This window comes from Nuphar pumila, chromosome 13 (genome assembly GCF_984573655.1).
Source record: "Nuphar pumila chromosome 13, dmNupPumi1.hap1.1, whole genome shotgun sequence".
Classification (NCBI taxonomy): domain Eukaryota; kingdom Viridiplantae; phylum Streptophyta; class Magnoliopsida; order Nymphaeales; family Nymphaeaceae; genus Nuphar; species Nuphar pumila.
Window position 1 is genome coordinate 8435654 of NC_143261.1, and position 14924 is coordinate 8450577.

Sequence of the window (14924 nt, forward strand, 5' to 3'; positions counted from 1 at the left end):
AGAATGAAATCCACTAGCAAGATGCATGAAAATACAACAACCAGATACAGAGCTTTCAAAACCTTAATCTCCAGTAAACCGGAAAGCTCTCGCACCTCAACTTGAAAAAAAAAAGTGACTATATATATATTAAAAAAGAACAAAATTTTAGCTGGTTTCGAAGGGAAAATGACAAAAACTGAACAGGTCCATACCGCGGTCACCCTGAGAAGAGGTTTGTGACAACTGACACCCATAACAAATATCATTACAATCGGCAAATCTCCCATTCTATGATAGTGTTGAGTGCATGCCAATCATCTGATGGATAATTATGGTAGTTACCAAGTGTGAGCACAATGGGACATGATTGTTGTGCACCAACATCCATGATTAGGGCTACCACAACTGAAGGAAGGTTCTCTGCAATCACCGATGAAAGCAAAGTTGAGCATAACAACCACAAACTACAAATTCACACGTTTGTGCTCTTTCTTTGAGATGGGTATTTGGCCTTTGTAATGCATTCACTAAACAGTGCTAGTTTTTGGCAAACTAGGTTTGTCAAAAACCTGGATTGAAGCAAAACACAGGTTGGTGAAAGCCCAGGTTTTGGCCCCTGTCCCCTAACTATACTAGAAATTTAAAAAGAGCATCAAAATGACAGGGAATTCAATGAAGTCGAGATGGACATGGTTGACTATGAGATGGTAAGGTATCACGATTCCTTTGGATAAGTAGGTTCCCTTAAAAATCTTGATTCCTATGACATGTGAATCTTAATTTTCTTATGTGAGAATCCCGATTCTCATAACTGGGCTCGACCTTTTCAAGATTCATGATTCCTATGTTCAAAATTCTGATTCCTTCAAGAATCTTCTTTTTGTATAATCTAAGGAAACAACCCCTTCATCACCAACTGCACATTGGCTGGCCTCTGATTGGTAAAAAGTAAAACCCTTGAGGTCCCCTTTACCCACCAAGGAGTGCACCTAGCTCCAACCTTACAGCAAGGGATGCCACCTAGAGTTTCGAACTTGTGACATTCACAAGTCGCCCCTACCAGAAGATAATGTGACCAACTGATGGTAGATCTCCACAAGAAGGTCAGTTTGGGGAAGCTCACAGGTAGAACACTCATCAATTTGGGTTTGCTGCAAGAACTATGCCCACATGTAGGGATGTGAACAGTTTGCATCCGGTTCAGCAACCAATACCAGATCCAACTAATCAGATGTTGCCTAAATGGATTCAGTTTCAAATTCATATTTGGATGGTAAAAAAACTCATACCGGACTGCATTTTTACATGTAAATGGATTCAGATATCCACTAAATCCGAATGTTCATCGAATTCAGTAGCAAAAAATCAAAACCATATCTGCTTCCGATTATAATTGGATATGGTTTCAGTTTGCTAAATTTGACTAAATGAAGTCGAATTCGATCATATATCAGATACAGTCCCATCTGTTGACATCCCTATCTACATGCTTCCTCCTAGACCCATTCTGATCAACATCATTATGAGGCTTCTCCATCCATGGGCAAGAAAGTTTTTTATTTTTGAGAGAAGGCAAGAAAGTTGCTTCAAGTGATGTAGGCTTGCGCTCATATATTGTGCAACAGAAGTTGCAGCAGCTACAACACTTGGAATTCATCCCCTTGTTTCTCCTTCAGTTTACATTGTGACTGTCAAAGTTAAATCTTGGCTCTGACAAAGCCTAAATCCTTTCTTCAATGGGATGTTGGATTATCCATTTGATCTGGATATTTAGGAAAATTGGGTCCACATATCCAGGAGACAACAAACCACTGTTATCCACTGGATCCAGATCCATGCCCAAATTAACTATTGAAGTCCACCTCAATCATTTACATCTCTATCAGAGATAGACTATATAGCCTATGCAATGGACATAATATATGATAACAGTCGGTGGATTTTTAAGATTTGATCCCTCTTTTGATTACACGATGTTAAGCATCATTATTTAAAAATTGTAATAGATAATTGCAGCCTTGCGTTGAAAGCATACCTGGCTCGCGTCTTTTGGATCAGAACTGATTGGCTAAATGTATTTATCTTAGTAGGTCCAGACCCAAATATTGTAGGGTCAGTACCAAGTAAGGTTGGGTAAGACCTGACCCATTGACAGGCCTTGTTTTCATCAGTCCACAAACAATGCACATGGAAAGCTAAATGAAAAGTTCCACAAATAATAAAACAATAGATAGCCAGTCTAGGCTCAATAGATACAAGAATAAAATGATAAAATACACCTCAATGACCAACAAGGATCCGGGGTTCAAAATTTGAAAAAAGAGGTGATGGTCCTCATCCTCTGCAAATATTTACAAGTAGTGATCAAAATGTTGCCTACAAAAAGGGCATGTGCTATGCTTGACAAGCCAAGTATCTACACAAGGAAGATGGAATATATGGGAGCAAAGAGGCAAACTCCTTATGGTCTCTCCTTGTTGGAAATCCTTCACATACACAAACAAAAAAACAGGTTTCATTAGCCACATAACACAAGCCACAGGCATTGTATATATGAATTTACAAAGTAACAATCACAGGTGTTTTGGCATTTTTTTTTTTTTTATGAAAGGCAAGCTGGGGTTAGGCAGACCCCCTACCAGTTATACAATGATATCATTGGGATTCGAACTTGCAACGTCCCAACACAAGGTGACGTGCACTAGCTGCTACTAATGAAATTAAATCTGGGTCATAAGATGAAATTTAAAAGTATGCTGCTCAGATGATGTCATAAGGGCTTCACATAGAGCCGGTTGCATGTTAACCTTGCCCATAACTGTCATTTATGTTTACTCCCATAGGCCATACGTCACATTCACTTTTTTTTTTTATATTTACACGGAGAAACCGCCCTAGGAACATGACTCTGTCTGCCATACTTAACGGTCACTGTCCTGGCTGGGTCAGGGTAAAACTCTTTCTCTCTCTCTCTCTCTCTCTCTCTCTCTCTCTCTCTATATATATATATATATATATATATATATATATATATATATATATATATATATTGACATTATTATGTCATAATGAATAGAAAATGTCATTTTATCATATACTCAGTTTTTTTTTGCAGTTATATATATTGACATTATTATGTCATAATGAATAGAAGATGTCATTTTATCTTATACTTTGAGTTTTTTTTGCAGATATATATATATATATTGGCATTATTATGTCATAATGAATAGAAAATGTCATTTTATCATATACTTTTCAGCTCTTTTTTTTTGCAGGTGAGACCCTATGGACGTGATCTGCACCCAGAGGGGTCCATCTAAGATCTACCTATTATCGGGGACCGGGTTTCTCCGTGTAACAAATCAAAAAAAGAGGTAGGTAGGTTTTCCATCGGTCTAAAAAAATCAAGGGGCTCGTAACACTCAATTTTCACAGCTCAAAAAACCATGTATGTCAAAAAAAAATATGGTCTAAGGTGTGATTCCTAGCCATTATAGACCATGCTGAACGCATCTGTGAGGTCAGATTGGGTTGGTAAATCTCACACCTGTAATTTTCAGCTAGTAACCTAACAATTTTCAACTTTCTTAACATTGGATCAATGCCAACAAATTATATGCATTCAATTCAACCACATAAACAGAAGAGATCAGTGGATATTGCATTATTCTTAACCAACCTGCAAGCATATAGCACAAGTTGAATTGCTACTATCACCACCCCTTTGTGACACATCAAAGTTTGCTTTTCCAAGCCGTTGAAGCGAAAGCAAGGACAACCCACTGGGGTGGGTTTCAGTCTCGAATATGTCTCGGGTTTCCTCCAACTCGTTCACCTGCTTTTGAGAATTCCATATATAATGCTAAGAATTATACAGTTTGCATAAAGGGCAGGGATCTCACTAAGGGCCGCACATTGTTAGGCCTTCGCTTGGTAAAATCCTTTAGGTCTCCCTTACTCAATAGGGGTGTCAACGGGTCGGGTTTACCTGGACCCGACCCTTACCAAACCTTATAAGGTCTGGGTATGGTGATAAATAAGAAGACCCAATTAAGACCTGGGTCCAGACACGAAGGTCTGATTAATACATCGATCTGGGTATAGTTTGTGAAATTTTATACCAGACCGGGGCCCAACCCGAGTTTAGATTAATAACCCACAATTTTTTCAATGTAAAAATGGTAAAAAAATATTATTTTACCGGGTTTGGCCTGGGTCTGGTTCATGTAGTTCTTATCAGGTCCGGGTATGGTTTATCTTATGGTGGGTCTGATTAGACTTGGGTCCGGACCTGATACCATACCCGAAAATCAGGGTTAGGTCTGGTTCTACCTGGGTCCGATCGAACCAAACCTGACCCGTTGACACCCTTACTATTCAATGGCGAGTACACCCAGCTTCGACCTTGTAGCAAAGGATGCCCCCAGTAGGTTTTGAACCGTAGTTGCTTCACATCAGATTTACTATTTAGAGGCATGCATACCTGTCTTGGTAGCGTAGCATATATAGCTTGAACCACTCGTTCTTGGACAATTTTTCTGCTTACGTAGCCACAAGAAAACTTAATCTGCACTTAAAGAAGGCTGTAAATTAGCTCATCTATGAAAATAGGAAAGGGAAGATAAAATAATAGCAACAGATGACCTGGGGGGTGAGGCAGAGCTTGAGTTGTCTAGGTCTTTGATCCTAGAGCGGTTTCTCCGAGTTAAAATAAAAAAATAGCTACAAGCGAAAATTTGAAAGATTGTTGAAATAAAAAAAAAAGTGAGTACACATTAGAAAAGAAAAAAAATGGTGATAAAAGTGACCAGTGCAAAGGCAACTGTAATTTAACCTAATGTTGTCTCAATTTTTTTCAAGTCAGTGGAATGTCTTGCTCTGCCAAATGGAGCTAACAAGAACCTACATGGACATTCAAATAGACCCTACTAACTAAACCCAGTTAGCAGGTTGATTTATATCCTTTTTTAAGAGATTTTAAAAATTCTAACATCCAGGTAAATTAATTCATGAACAAATATTGGCTACTAATGAATAGAAATCACTCTTCAAAAATTTCCAATTTTTTGTAGATCAAATGTTATAGATGTGATCTATATGGTTTGTTTAGTAGGAAACTTGTTTTGAATCATGTAATTATGACAAATACATGGGTTTTTAAAGGGGGTATAAAAAATCAATGGCCCCACCAAAATTTCATTTACTTAAAATATCACATTTTTACATCAGAAGAGCATGATCCAAGGCTTGATCCTTAGCAAACAAAACCATGCTGAGCTCATTAGTTTCTTACCTTCATTAGTAGCAAATGTTTTTCCACATATAATTTAGATTATTTCTTTTGGCATACTTATTTACATCTGAATTAAGGGTTTTGATCCTGCTAGTACTAGCTAGATGCAAGCCTGGATAAAACAACATTTTGTGTTATATTATGACTAATTACAGCCCCGACTAAACAGTTTGACATGATGCATGGATGCAAGTGTAGGGAGTTAGGAAAAGAGGATGACCAACCAATGCTTAAAAAGGAGGCAATGAGAAGTGATGAAGGATTATAAGGTGAGCAAAGTTATATATAGGCTAGATAAGAAGGAATGGAGAAATATGATTTATAAAGTCATCACAATATAGTTATATAGGCTACAAAAAAGCGATCCTTGCACAAGCCCAAGTGTGGCGACTCCCTCGCGCGGGGCAAGGGCGCCCCACGGAGTTTTACGCTGCTAGGAGCCTGGGATAGTGTTAACACCCCAAATTTTGCGATGATCACAGATAGTAACCGCAAGTAGGGCAGGCAGAGCCAGCGCGGCTAGGTCTTTGTTGTTCATGTATTTATGTGAACATCTCTCAATTCAAAGCGTGAATCCTAATAAATGAACCATGCTAAATGCATCCGTGGTATCAGATTGAGTTATAAAACGATTTTGTTTTTTGTTAGTTAGTATGTTGCTATCAAAATTAGAGACAGAAATTTTGATAGGAAAGTCTTTTTCATTCCTTTACTATGGACGTAAAAAGGCACTACTAGTTGGGCACATGCATAGAGTAGAGCCTGCACTGACTCACCCAACCAATGTTGTCAGTTTCGGAATCGGACCTGTATCGTTTGGCCAACGATTCAGGTGAGATACCGATTCTCAAGTGATTCGTTTTGAATCAGCCAAAAAATATTTTAAAAAATATTACATGTCAATCAGAACGTGACACATGTTAAATCCATTAAAATAATATTAAAAAATTAATTTTAAACTATTTTTATATTTATTAAAAGTAACCATCCTTATCGTATCGATTTTCTAGTGATACGATACGCACCGACACTGACAACACTGCACCCAACAGTCTCTGGTTTTGAAATTCATAAATACATGGGGGTAACCCCAAAGTCTTAACATCTACCAATTAAGAGATGGGGATCAGGTCAGAGTGTGCTCCGACGGTATTGTCTGGATGCCGTTGGATAAACGGCATCCAAAACTTGCCCATCCAACGGCATCCAAAACTTGCCCATCACTTGGATGGGCCCCCACTTCTTCTTCTTTTTCTTGATATTTCGGATGGATGGACGGCATGGGAATGGCTTAAAATGAACGGCTCACAATGAGCATATTCACTGTTTTGATGGGTACGTGTCATTCATTCATTTTTTTTTTTTTTAAGATGAACGGAATCAATGGCGCCAGAGGTGACACCTGACGTGAGCCTCTCTCATTGAATAATATAAAGATCAGAAAGGTTGATGACATCTACTAAAGAATTGACATGGTACTGACCACTAAGAGGAGGGTACCCCTGGATTGTGAAGGGTGTGAGTGAAGGAATGCAAGGGCAGAGTCCAGTATCTCCATTGAAAGTATGGCACCGGAGAGGGCCCCAACACCTACTCCATGAAGGAAGCCCATGTTTTCTTCTTTTCCTCCCAACATGATGATTAATGCCCCAATTGCAGAGCCCACTGCATACATAAATGTAATGTAATGAGAAGTTATCAGATTCTGGAACTTGAAAATATGATCAGTGTTTCATAGCACTGCATATATCTTGTCAACAGGATTCAATCCACTGAGTCAGATCTGATGGGTCCTACTCAGATTTTCATTCATTTAGCTATTAGTCGGACCGTCAACCTGCACTCGGTAGGTTTTTTATCATGAGGAATCCTTGCAGAGAATTGGACTACTTAATGCACCCACCCTCAGCAAGGCAAACCATGGGTGTGGAGCCTCCCACCATCCTACCTTAGGTGGCTGGCCTTCAAAAGCCACAGACACACCCATGCGCTAGCCGGGTTTGATATATATATATATATATATGTGTGTGTGCTTCCAGAGTACCTACTCTCACATAATAAAAACTTCAATTTTTCTAATTTTTTTAGTTTTTTTATTGCTAAGACCTTATAGATATGATCTACAATTATTATTTAGTGAAAAACCAGTTTTGGATCATGTGATTATCGCATGTATGTAGGTTTTTTAAGATCTTCAAAATTGATGGCTCACAATTTACCAAAATTTTATAACTTAAAAAATCCTATTTTAACATAAATAAAAAAAATATGATTCCTACCAAATATTCTATGTTAAATACATCAATAAGGTCTGATTGAGAAGATGCAACATAGAACTACCATTTCTTGTAGGTGGGAGTATGTGCTCCTGGAGCACCTTGGCATTGCTATATATATATATATATATATATATATATATATATATATATATATATATATATATATATATATATATATATATATATATATATATATATATATAGAGAGAGAGAGAGAGAGAGAGAGAGAGAGAGACCACAAAAAGGAACCAGAACCCAAGAAGCACTTGAACCAAACAGATTGGCATATTGAGTTCATTGAGTCCTTGCATTTGCTTGGATGAGCCAGTAGCCTTCTATAGTTATTTTTTGAGAACAATGCCCACTGAAGGAATGCCATTTTTCCTAAAAAGGGATGCCAAGGAAAATGCTTTTCCTTGGGGAGCTGTGACAGCATTTTGATAGGGAAAATGTTTGTTTTTTGCAGTTATTATGTGGACCACGCCGCACATTTATCAGGGAGATGTCTGTTCCACTCCCCTTAAGAAAGATGCCCTCTTTCCTATGAAAGAGGCCCTCTTTGATGGGAAAGGGCATGAGGCATGAAACAACTGCCCAAAGAAGATCAGAACCCTGTGGTAGGTACTCTTCAGTTATAGATTTGTATTCCTCTGTGCAGAAATTTAAAAAAAAAAAAAAAACTGTCTATCCAAAAAAAACTTCTGATAAATTTTTAGAACATCAACAAAAAAAAAATGTATATGCTGCTGTTAAAATTTTAAAAACATTAACAATGTGTTAATTTAACAGAAAACAATGATTGCCTCATTATCACCTCCAAGTGACAGAGACTGTCATAACATACAAGGAAAAGAAAACAAACAAGCTCAGAATTGCCCTTCCTCTGTTCCAAAAGAGCACCAGCTTAGATGGATATTTCTTATATTCAAGAGAGAAAATGTTTAACAAAAAGATTATGCTTATGGCCACCGCTGTGGTTACCCATGTGGTCATCGGGGTCCTGTGTCAATTTGAAAGCCCAGGATCAAATCCCTCTGGCGTGCGGTGAAGGTTTTCTTTCATCATCCAAAAAACAAAAATGTGCTTATGAGGCAGAGAGCAATGCAAAAAAAGAACAGAGAGAAGAAGAAGAAGAAGAAGAAGCCAAACCTGTAACGAAAACGCAAGTGAAAATGGCGTAGGTGGTCTTCCTCAGAAGAGCAGACAGAGCACCACTGTGACCATCTCTCACTCTCTGACCCTCAGGAATCGAAGAAGCTGACGCAGAGAAACTCTCCATTGTTGCTTTTCTGATTGATATGCAGAACAAGGTCATAGAAAATGCCTATTTAAAGAGAGAGAGAGAGAGAGAGAGAGAGAGAGAGAGAGAGAGAGAGAGAGAGACTTCTCATCATCAAAGTGGTTAGACTTGGTAAAGAAGGAAACGAAAAGAAAGATTACGACAAACGCAACGAACACCAAACTTTCCCTGCTTCTTTTTCAAATCAAACATTTAAAACAGATACGGTGCTGAAAAATATCCCAATCCCAATCCGTAAATTATCAAAAAGGCCATCAATGTGGGGTTGGGGGCGGAGAAAAAATATCAGTTGTGGGTCCCACCATGATGGTGCATCATCACATGCACTAGCCATGATCGACGGTTTGGGGGCGGGTTGGATCATGTGGTGGAGGCATCACGTGATCATGGTGATGATGATCCCATGTATGCACAACCCAATGGGAAATGGAAACGATTCCCATCATTTGAAATAAGATACCTTCAATTCTAACCATCCACCAGAACCATTTAGCCATCGATTGGTTAAGATTGAATGTATGACCAAACCCATCCTATTTAAATTGATGGGATCCGTGTTCATAGGAAATGGAGGGATTAGGTGGTACAGGAGATCAATTTTGATGGTTATGAAGCTTTTCAATAATAAAATGGTCATATGAGATTGACTGATTACCAAAAGGGACACACATGCATACATCACCAAACCATACTGGTTGAAAATTGGGCTGATCAAAATTATTTTGGACCTGAGACAAGGGGGTCAGCTCACCGAGTTTTAAGCTGTCAAGACAGCGACCTTAAGCACGGCAGGCAAAGTCAAGGGGGCTAGGTCTTTGATCCTGAGGGTATGTAAATATAAAAAAGAATGAATATTGTTTCAATGCAGTCCTGAGCTCTTTGTATGAATTGGGTATTAGGATGCAGATTATATATGAAATTTATAAGCTTGGTGTACTCTCTAGTTTGCAGGCAGGGCGGAGCAGGGGTGACTTCAAAGGCTTTACCAACCCAAGCAATGTAGAAGGTTTTTATTGACCTAACCACACTACAAAATAAAGAGGTATTTAAGTATAACACAGTTGAAAGTCGTAGTTATTAACTACAATTTAATAAAAAATTATATCTAATAATGAGTCATAAAACATTTAACGGTGGTCATTTTAACTTTTAGCTACGGCTTCAATCATGGTACAAAGTATAGCATTTTAACTACGACTACAAGGAAGTCGTACTAAATGGTTGTTTTAAGTATTAGCTACGGTTTCAGGTCATAGTTAATACTCTTTCGCAAAACTTTTTGCAAGGCGAGTAAAATAAATTCTACTCTTCTGCTTTTCCTTTTTTCGTTCTCCCTCGAACCTTCATTTTCCTCTCGTCTTCTCAAACCCTACCACCATCAGCAATGACAACCACCACAAACTGCCATCCACTACCAATAGCTCTCTCTCTCTCTTGTTGGTGTCGATAATCGCAAAGGATCACCTCTTGAGGATTTGTTTGGGAGTGCTTCCAATAATTGTTGCAAGAGATTGTTTCTCCAGCAATGGTAAACGATTTCTGGCTTTTGGAAGTGATGCGCCGGAAATCCCTAATTTGTTTTTGCGCTCTGGACACTTTACCTCTAATATTCTTTTTTTTTTTTTTTTTTTGCTTTTTTGCTTTTTTTTCTCTTGTTTTTCCCTCTTTCGTTATCCCCCTCTCTCACTCTCACATCCTCTACCTTGGTTCCTAGCATGCATCGAGTAAGCTGGAAACATGGATGATTCTTCATTCCTAACTGCTAATAAGTACGGTTCTCATGCTGCATTACTTTACCTTATTGATGAGGTTAATCTGCTTTACTTTCAGCTCTCTTGTTTCATATCCACTGTTGGTAATAATCTTGTTGTAAGTTATGCTTATCTTTACTTGATCTTCCAAGAATTCTTCATCGTGTTTTCAGACATTCTCAGAATAAGTTTAATTATTGTGGGATTCTGTTCTCTTACATTTTAGCATGTTTAGATCTTTTGAAGCCCAAATGCTATGGATAGGTAATCTGTTGTTCTGTTTGTCAATATTATTTAAGATTTATCTTTAATTGTTGGACGTGCATGTCAAGCATGGGTTGCAGATGCAACTGAAATATCCTTAAATGGAGATACAAATGCAGACAATATTGACATACTACATAGAAGGTTAAATGAATTTTTACTTATGAGAAAGATATATATTTCGAGATTATCGTGGGCTGTATTTGGCATATATTTTAGGTGCATCAAGTTTCAAATTTGTAGAATGGCAGTATGTTTTATGTGAAGCTTCTGTCCAGTAAACATGTTTACAATCAAACAGTTCATAAATATGTAGATTTTCAGCTTGCTCTGATATCAGATCCTGGAAACCTCGATATATCCTTAGCTATTATTATGGATTATCGGATTTGGATGACATTTTGTCATCTCATGTTATTATGCTTAGCTCTTGTTATGTATCTTTTGTGCTATGAGGTTGCCCACAGTAATTCTGATTTATTGACTAGTATTCATCTTTTTTCCATTTAGAAGAATGTCATTCAGACCCTCAAAAACCTGTCACCCTTGAATAGCCATCCTAATTGGAGATAATTTTCTTTTTTTCTTAACCCCATTTTCTAAAGGAGATGGGAGTATAAATTTTGCATCAACTGTTGCTCTTAAACAGTTGCAGTTGTTTCACATGTTTTAGTCTTCCTTTTTATTTTCCCTGTTTTCTTTGAACATGTCAGTTTGTTTTATCTATCTGTCTATCTATTTATGTTTGTCTATCTTTCTATTTTTCTATATTCCTTTCTTTTTATCTTTCTTCAAAAATATACTTTATTTCTTTTTTCCTCATGTTCATTGAATATCCATATGATCTCCATGTGACTCGTTCAAGAGTAGCATCTCATCATATTATATTTATTTTGATATTGATAGCAATATTATGAAATGTTTATTATTTATGTCATGTTTATGACTTCACATGCTTGAGAGCAATTTATATTGCTTCTATTTAACGTATTTATGTTTAAACTTTGATATAATTTACTTGTTTAGTGTTGTAGGATTTTTTAAAAAGATTATGATGATGGTAAGAGTTGGGTTAGGAATGATAGAACCTCTAGAGAGTATGATGAAGGGTTGGATGCATCCATTAATTATAGTTTAGCTCATGACATGACCATTGATGGGATATTTAAGTGTTTATGTATAAAATATTTTAATTCAAGGTATCGAAGTCGAGAATTGATTAAAGAACATATGATAATATATGGGATAATGAATAGTTATATTGTATGGCCTGAGCTACAAGTCAGGCCGAAGCAGGGCAATCAAGAGAGGGGTGGGTAGGCTTAGCAACTGGGGTTAGAAGTAATAAAGAGATAGGGTCAATCAATTGGTGGGCAGCAAGGGTGATGGCTGATGGGGAGGCTCACAAATCTGCATGAGAATGGGGTCCACCTACAGAAAGGATGGTAGATGTGGAAACGCAAAACAGTTAGGGCATGATTGACAAGGGATAGAGGTCACAATCAAGTGATTAAGGAATTCAAAGAAATAATAAGGTGAATATATACCATGATGGTCAGCTTTCATACAAGGGATGACATACGGGATCAAATCATCAGAGTTAATCCAATTTGAGACTCACCCGTGTTGTTGGAGCGGGGGGGGGGGGGGATAATCATTGTAGAGTCTAATGCATCAGTGACAGTTGTAGTGTCTCAAGAATTAACAATATTAGACATAAGCACATGCTAAGAACTGAAGATGACCAATTGGAGGAGGATGCAGAAGACATTCCAGATCATGATATGGCAGGTCTATTTCATGCCACATTTGAAAACCAGGCCCTGGTTGAAGAAGATGATCAAGAGATTTCAAAAGGAAGTGAGCTACCCAATGTCAACACTTTTGTTTTTTATAAATATACATATGAATTGGGCAAAGCTTTATTTTTTAGTTGTAAAACACATACGACATTTCTTTTTTTGTCAAACTTTGGCATATCGAAATTCTTGGAGGGTGAAGCAACAAGTCATTCAAGATGTTACTTGAATTGATAAGAGAAGTGTTGTCAAAGGAATCGAGTTTACCATAGAAGTTCTCTCAGTGCAAGAGGATTATTTTAGGCTTGGGATTCTACTACAAAAAAGTATATGTTTGCTCAAGAGACCATATGTTTTACTATAAAGAGTGAGAATTCAAAGACAAATATGATGTTTGTAAAATTTTATGATAAAAGAATCCAAAAGTTAGTGCCAAAAAAAGAATTTTAGAAAAGATTATATGATGGTTCCCTTTGAAACCAAAACTTCAATGCTTATACATGTGAAGAAAAACTACAACAAACATGAGATGGCAGGCATTCAGTCAATTTTATAGCATGAAAACACTTGGATGCAATGTATCTAACATTTGCGACAGACAGTCGAAATGTCAAACTTGCTTTAATAACTGATGATTTCAATCCTTTTTGTAGCATGTCTTGGACACAACATGTGACTGATTATTCTTATCCCTTTAAATATTTCTTTATGGGTGGCAATGAATCAATCAAACATAATCCGCTCATTGCTTATACATGATCTTTCATGTCGTGAAAATGTCATAGATGTTTATATGATACCTTTGGTTGGAATTCACTCTTGGATCTTTTTACTTAGACATTTAGCTCAAGTGGTATCATATGCTTCTAAAGTGCACTAGTTATTGTATAAGTGATGAGCATTCATAACTAACATGTAGCTTTAAACACTTGCAAATTGTTCTATTATGCAAATGAAGTTGATATCTAGTAGAGCCTTTTGCTTGCTATGTAATTTATGTGTTGATGATATTCGGACACTCTATTTTCAACCCTCAAATAATAGCATCAGATGTTCATTTTGAAGGTTGTGGTTATTAACCTATATATCTCACATGGATATGGCTGTGGATACAGGGATGCAGCCATTTTTGTGAAGTTTCGAATGTGACTGATGTATAAAGAGATACAAAATGAGACTCAAAACAAAGTATCTATGTGATATAGTTGTTAATTTGTGTTGATGATGATGGTCTTCAATATGAAAATTTTAAATTTGCACATGAAGTGATTGCTTTTTGTCCGTTATTGGAGTTGGAATAGAATTTTGATCATGTATTCAGCTAGTTCATTTATAAGTTGATGTTCTTTAGTGTTTGATATGATTAGCACGATTTCCCTCTATGTTAAGATCCATCGGACATTCATCTGAATCATTTAGTTGCTTCATATTTTAGTTTTTAGATTTCATTTTTTCCCCTCAAGTCTTTATCTAAATACAGCCTTCTCATCTTTGAGATTCTTCCTTTATTTATGATATAGTACTATATATCATCTTAGTATAGCCATGCAAGTTTTGGTTACATATAAGGCCAGTGATGTTGATATGCAAAAAATATCTCCAGCATCATCTTTTTAGTGCTTCAAATGAGGGTGTGCCTTGCTTCTATTTATTTTTTGACTGGAAAAATCAGCTATAAAAGGCATTGTCAGTGTTCCTTTGAGATACTTGAAAGGCCATGCTTTGAACATGTATTTTATGCTATTTGAGATGACTCATTAACTGTGGTGCCACTAGCATGCCCTTTCCTTCTCACAAGCATATGCAATTCAGTTCCTTTTACCAGCATTTTAATAAAGTAATTCTTATGATGAAGAGAATCACGTGTAAGCTTGCATGGCATAGAGGGAGATGAGGATATGAGAGCATCTTTTCAGTGTCCTCTCTATTATGTGGATATTGAAGTAACCCTTCTATGTAGACACCTCTGGGAAGATCATTGGTTTTCGTAGTTAGATTTCCTTAGTAATGAATGAAATGTATGCCTTCATATCTTCCTACTATGCATGTAAAAAAAATACCATGGGACATGGTTAATATTCACCAGTGACTACTAACTGTAATTAATAGTCATCACTGATTACGGCCTTTAGTCACAGATAATAGTCGGATCAGTATCCTCATTTGCTATGGTTATCGACCATAGTTAATGTTATACACATTTATTACGGTTATATTCATAACAGTTCGATCATAGTTAATGATTATTAGATA

At 36.9% G+C, this 14924-nt stretch overlaps 1 protein-coding gene across 3 annotated transcripts; it reads right to left on the reverse strand.

The window, feature by feature from the left end:
* Positions 1 to 2201: 2201 nt before the first annotated feature.
* On the reverse strand, positions 2202 to 8874 carry LOC149817682 (NEP1-interacting protein-like 1). Of its 3 annotated transcripts, none has more exons than XM_089985618.1 (5): positions 8707 to 8874; positions 6762 to 6943; positions 4469 to 4552; positions 3665 to 3823; positions 2202 to 2468 (listed from the first exon to the last, which is right to left on the reverse strand). In XM_089985618.1, exons 1-5 carry the CDS (start codon positions 8870 to 8872, stop codon positions 2334 to 2336), a joined length of 726 nt encoding a protein of 241 aa, XP_089841744.1. In that variant the 5' UTR covers positions 8873 to 8874; the 3' UTR covers positions 2202 to 2333. The 3 variants fall into 3 exon arrangements, 2 of the variants coding, with proteins under 2 accessions (XP_089841744.1, XP_089841745.1); XM_089985619.1 differs by having other exon boundaries at positions 3665 to 3820; positions 8707 to 8869; XR_016427382.1 differs by lacking the exon at positions 6762 to 6943 and having other exon boundaries at positions 3665 to 3820; positions 8707 to 8863.
* Positions 8875 to 14924: the final 6050 nt, after the last annotated feature.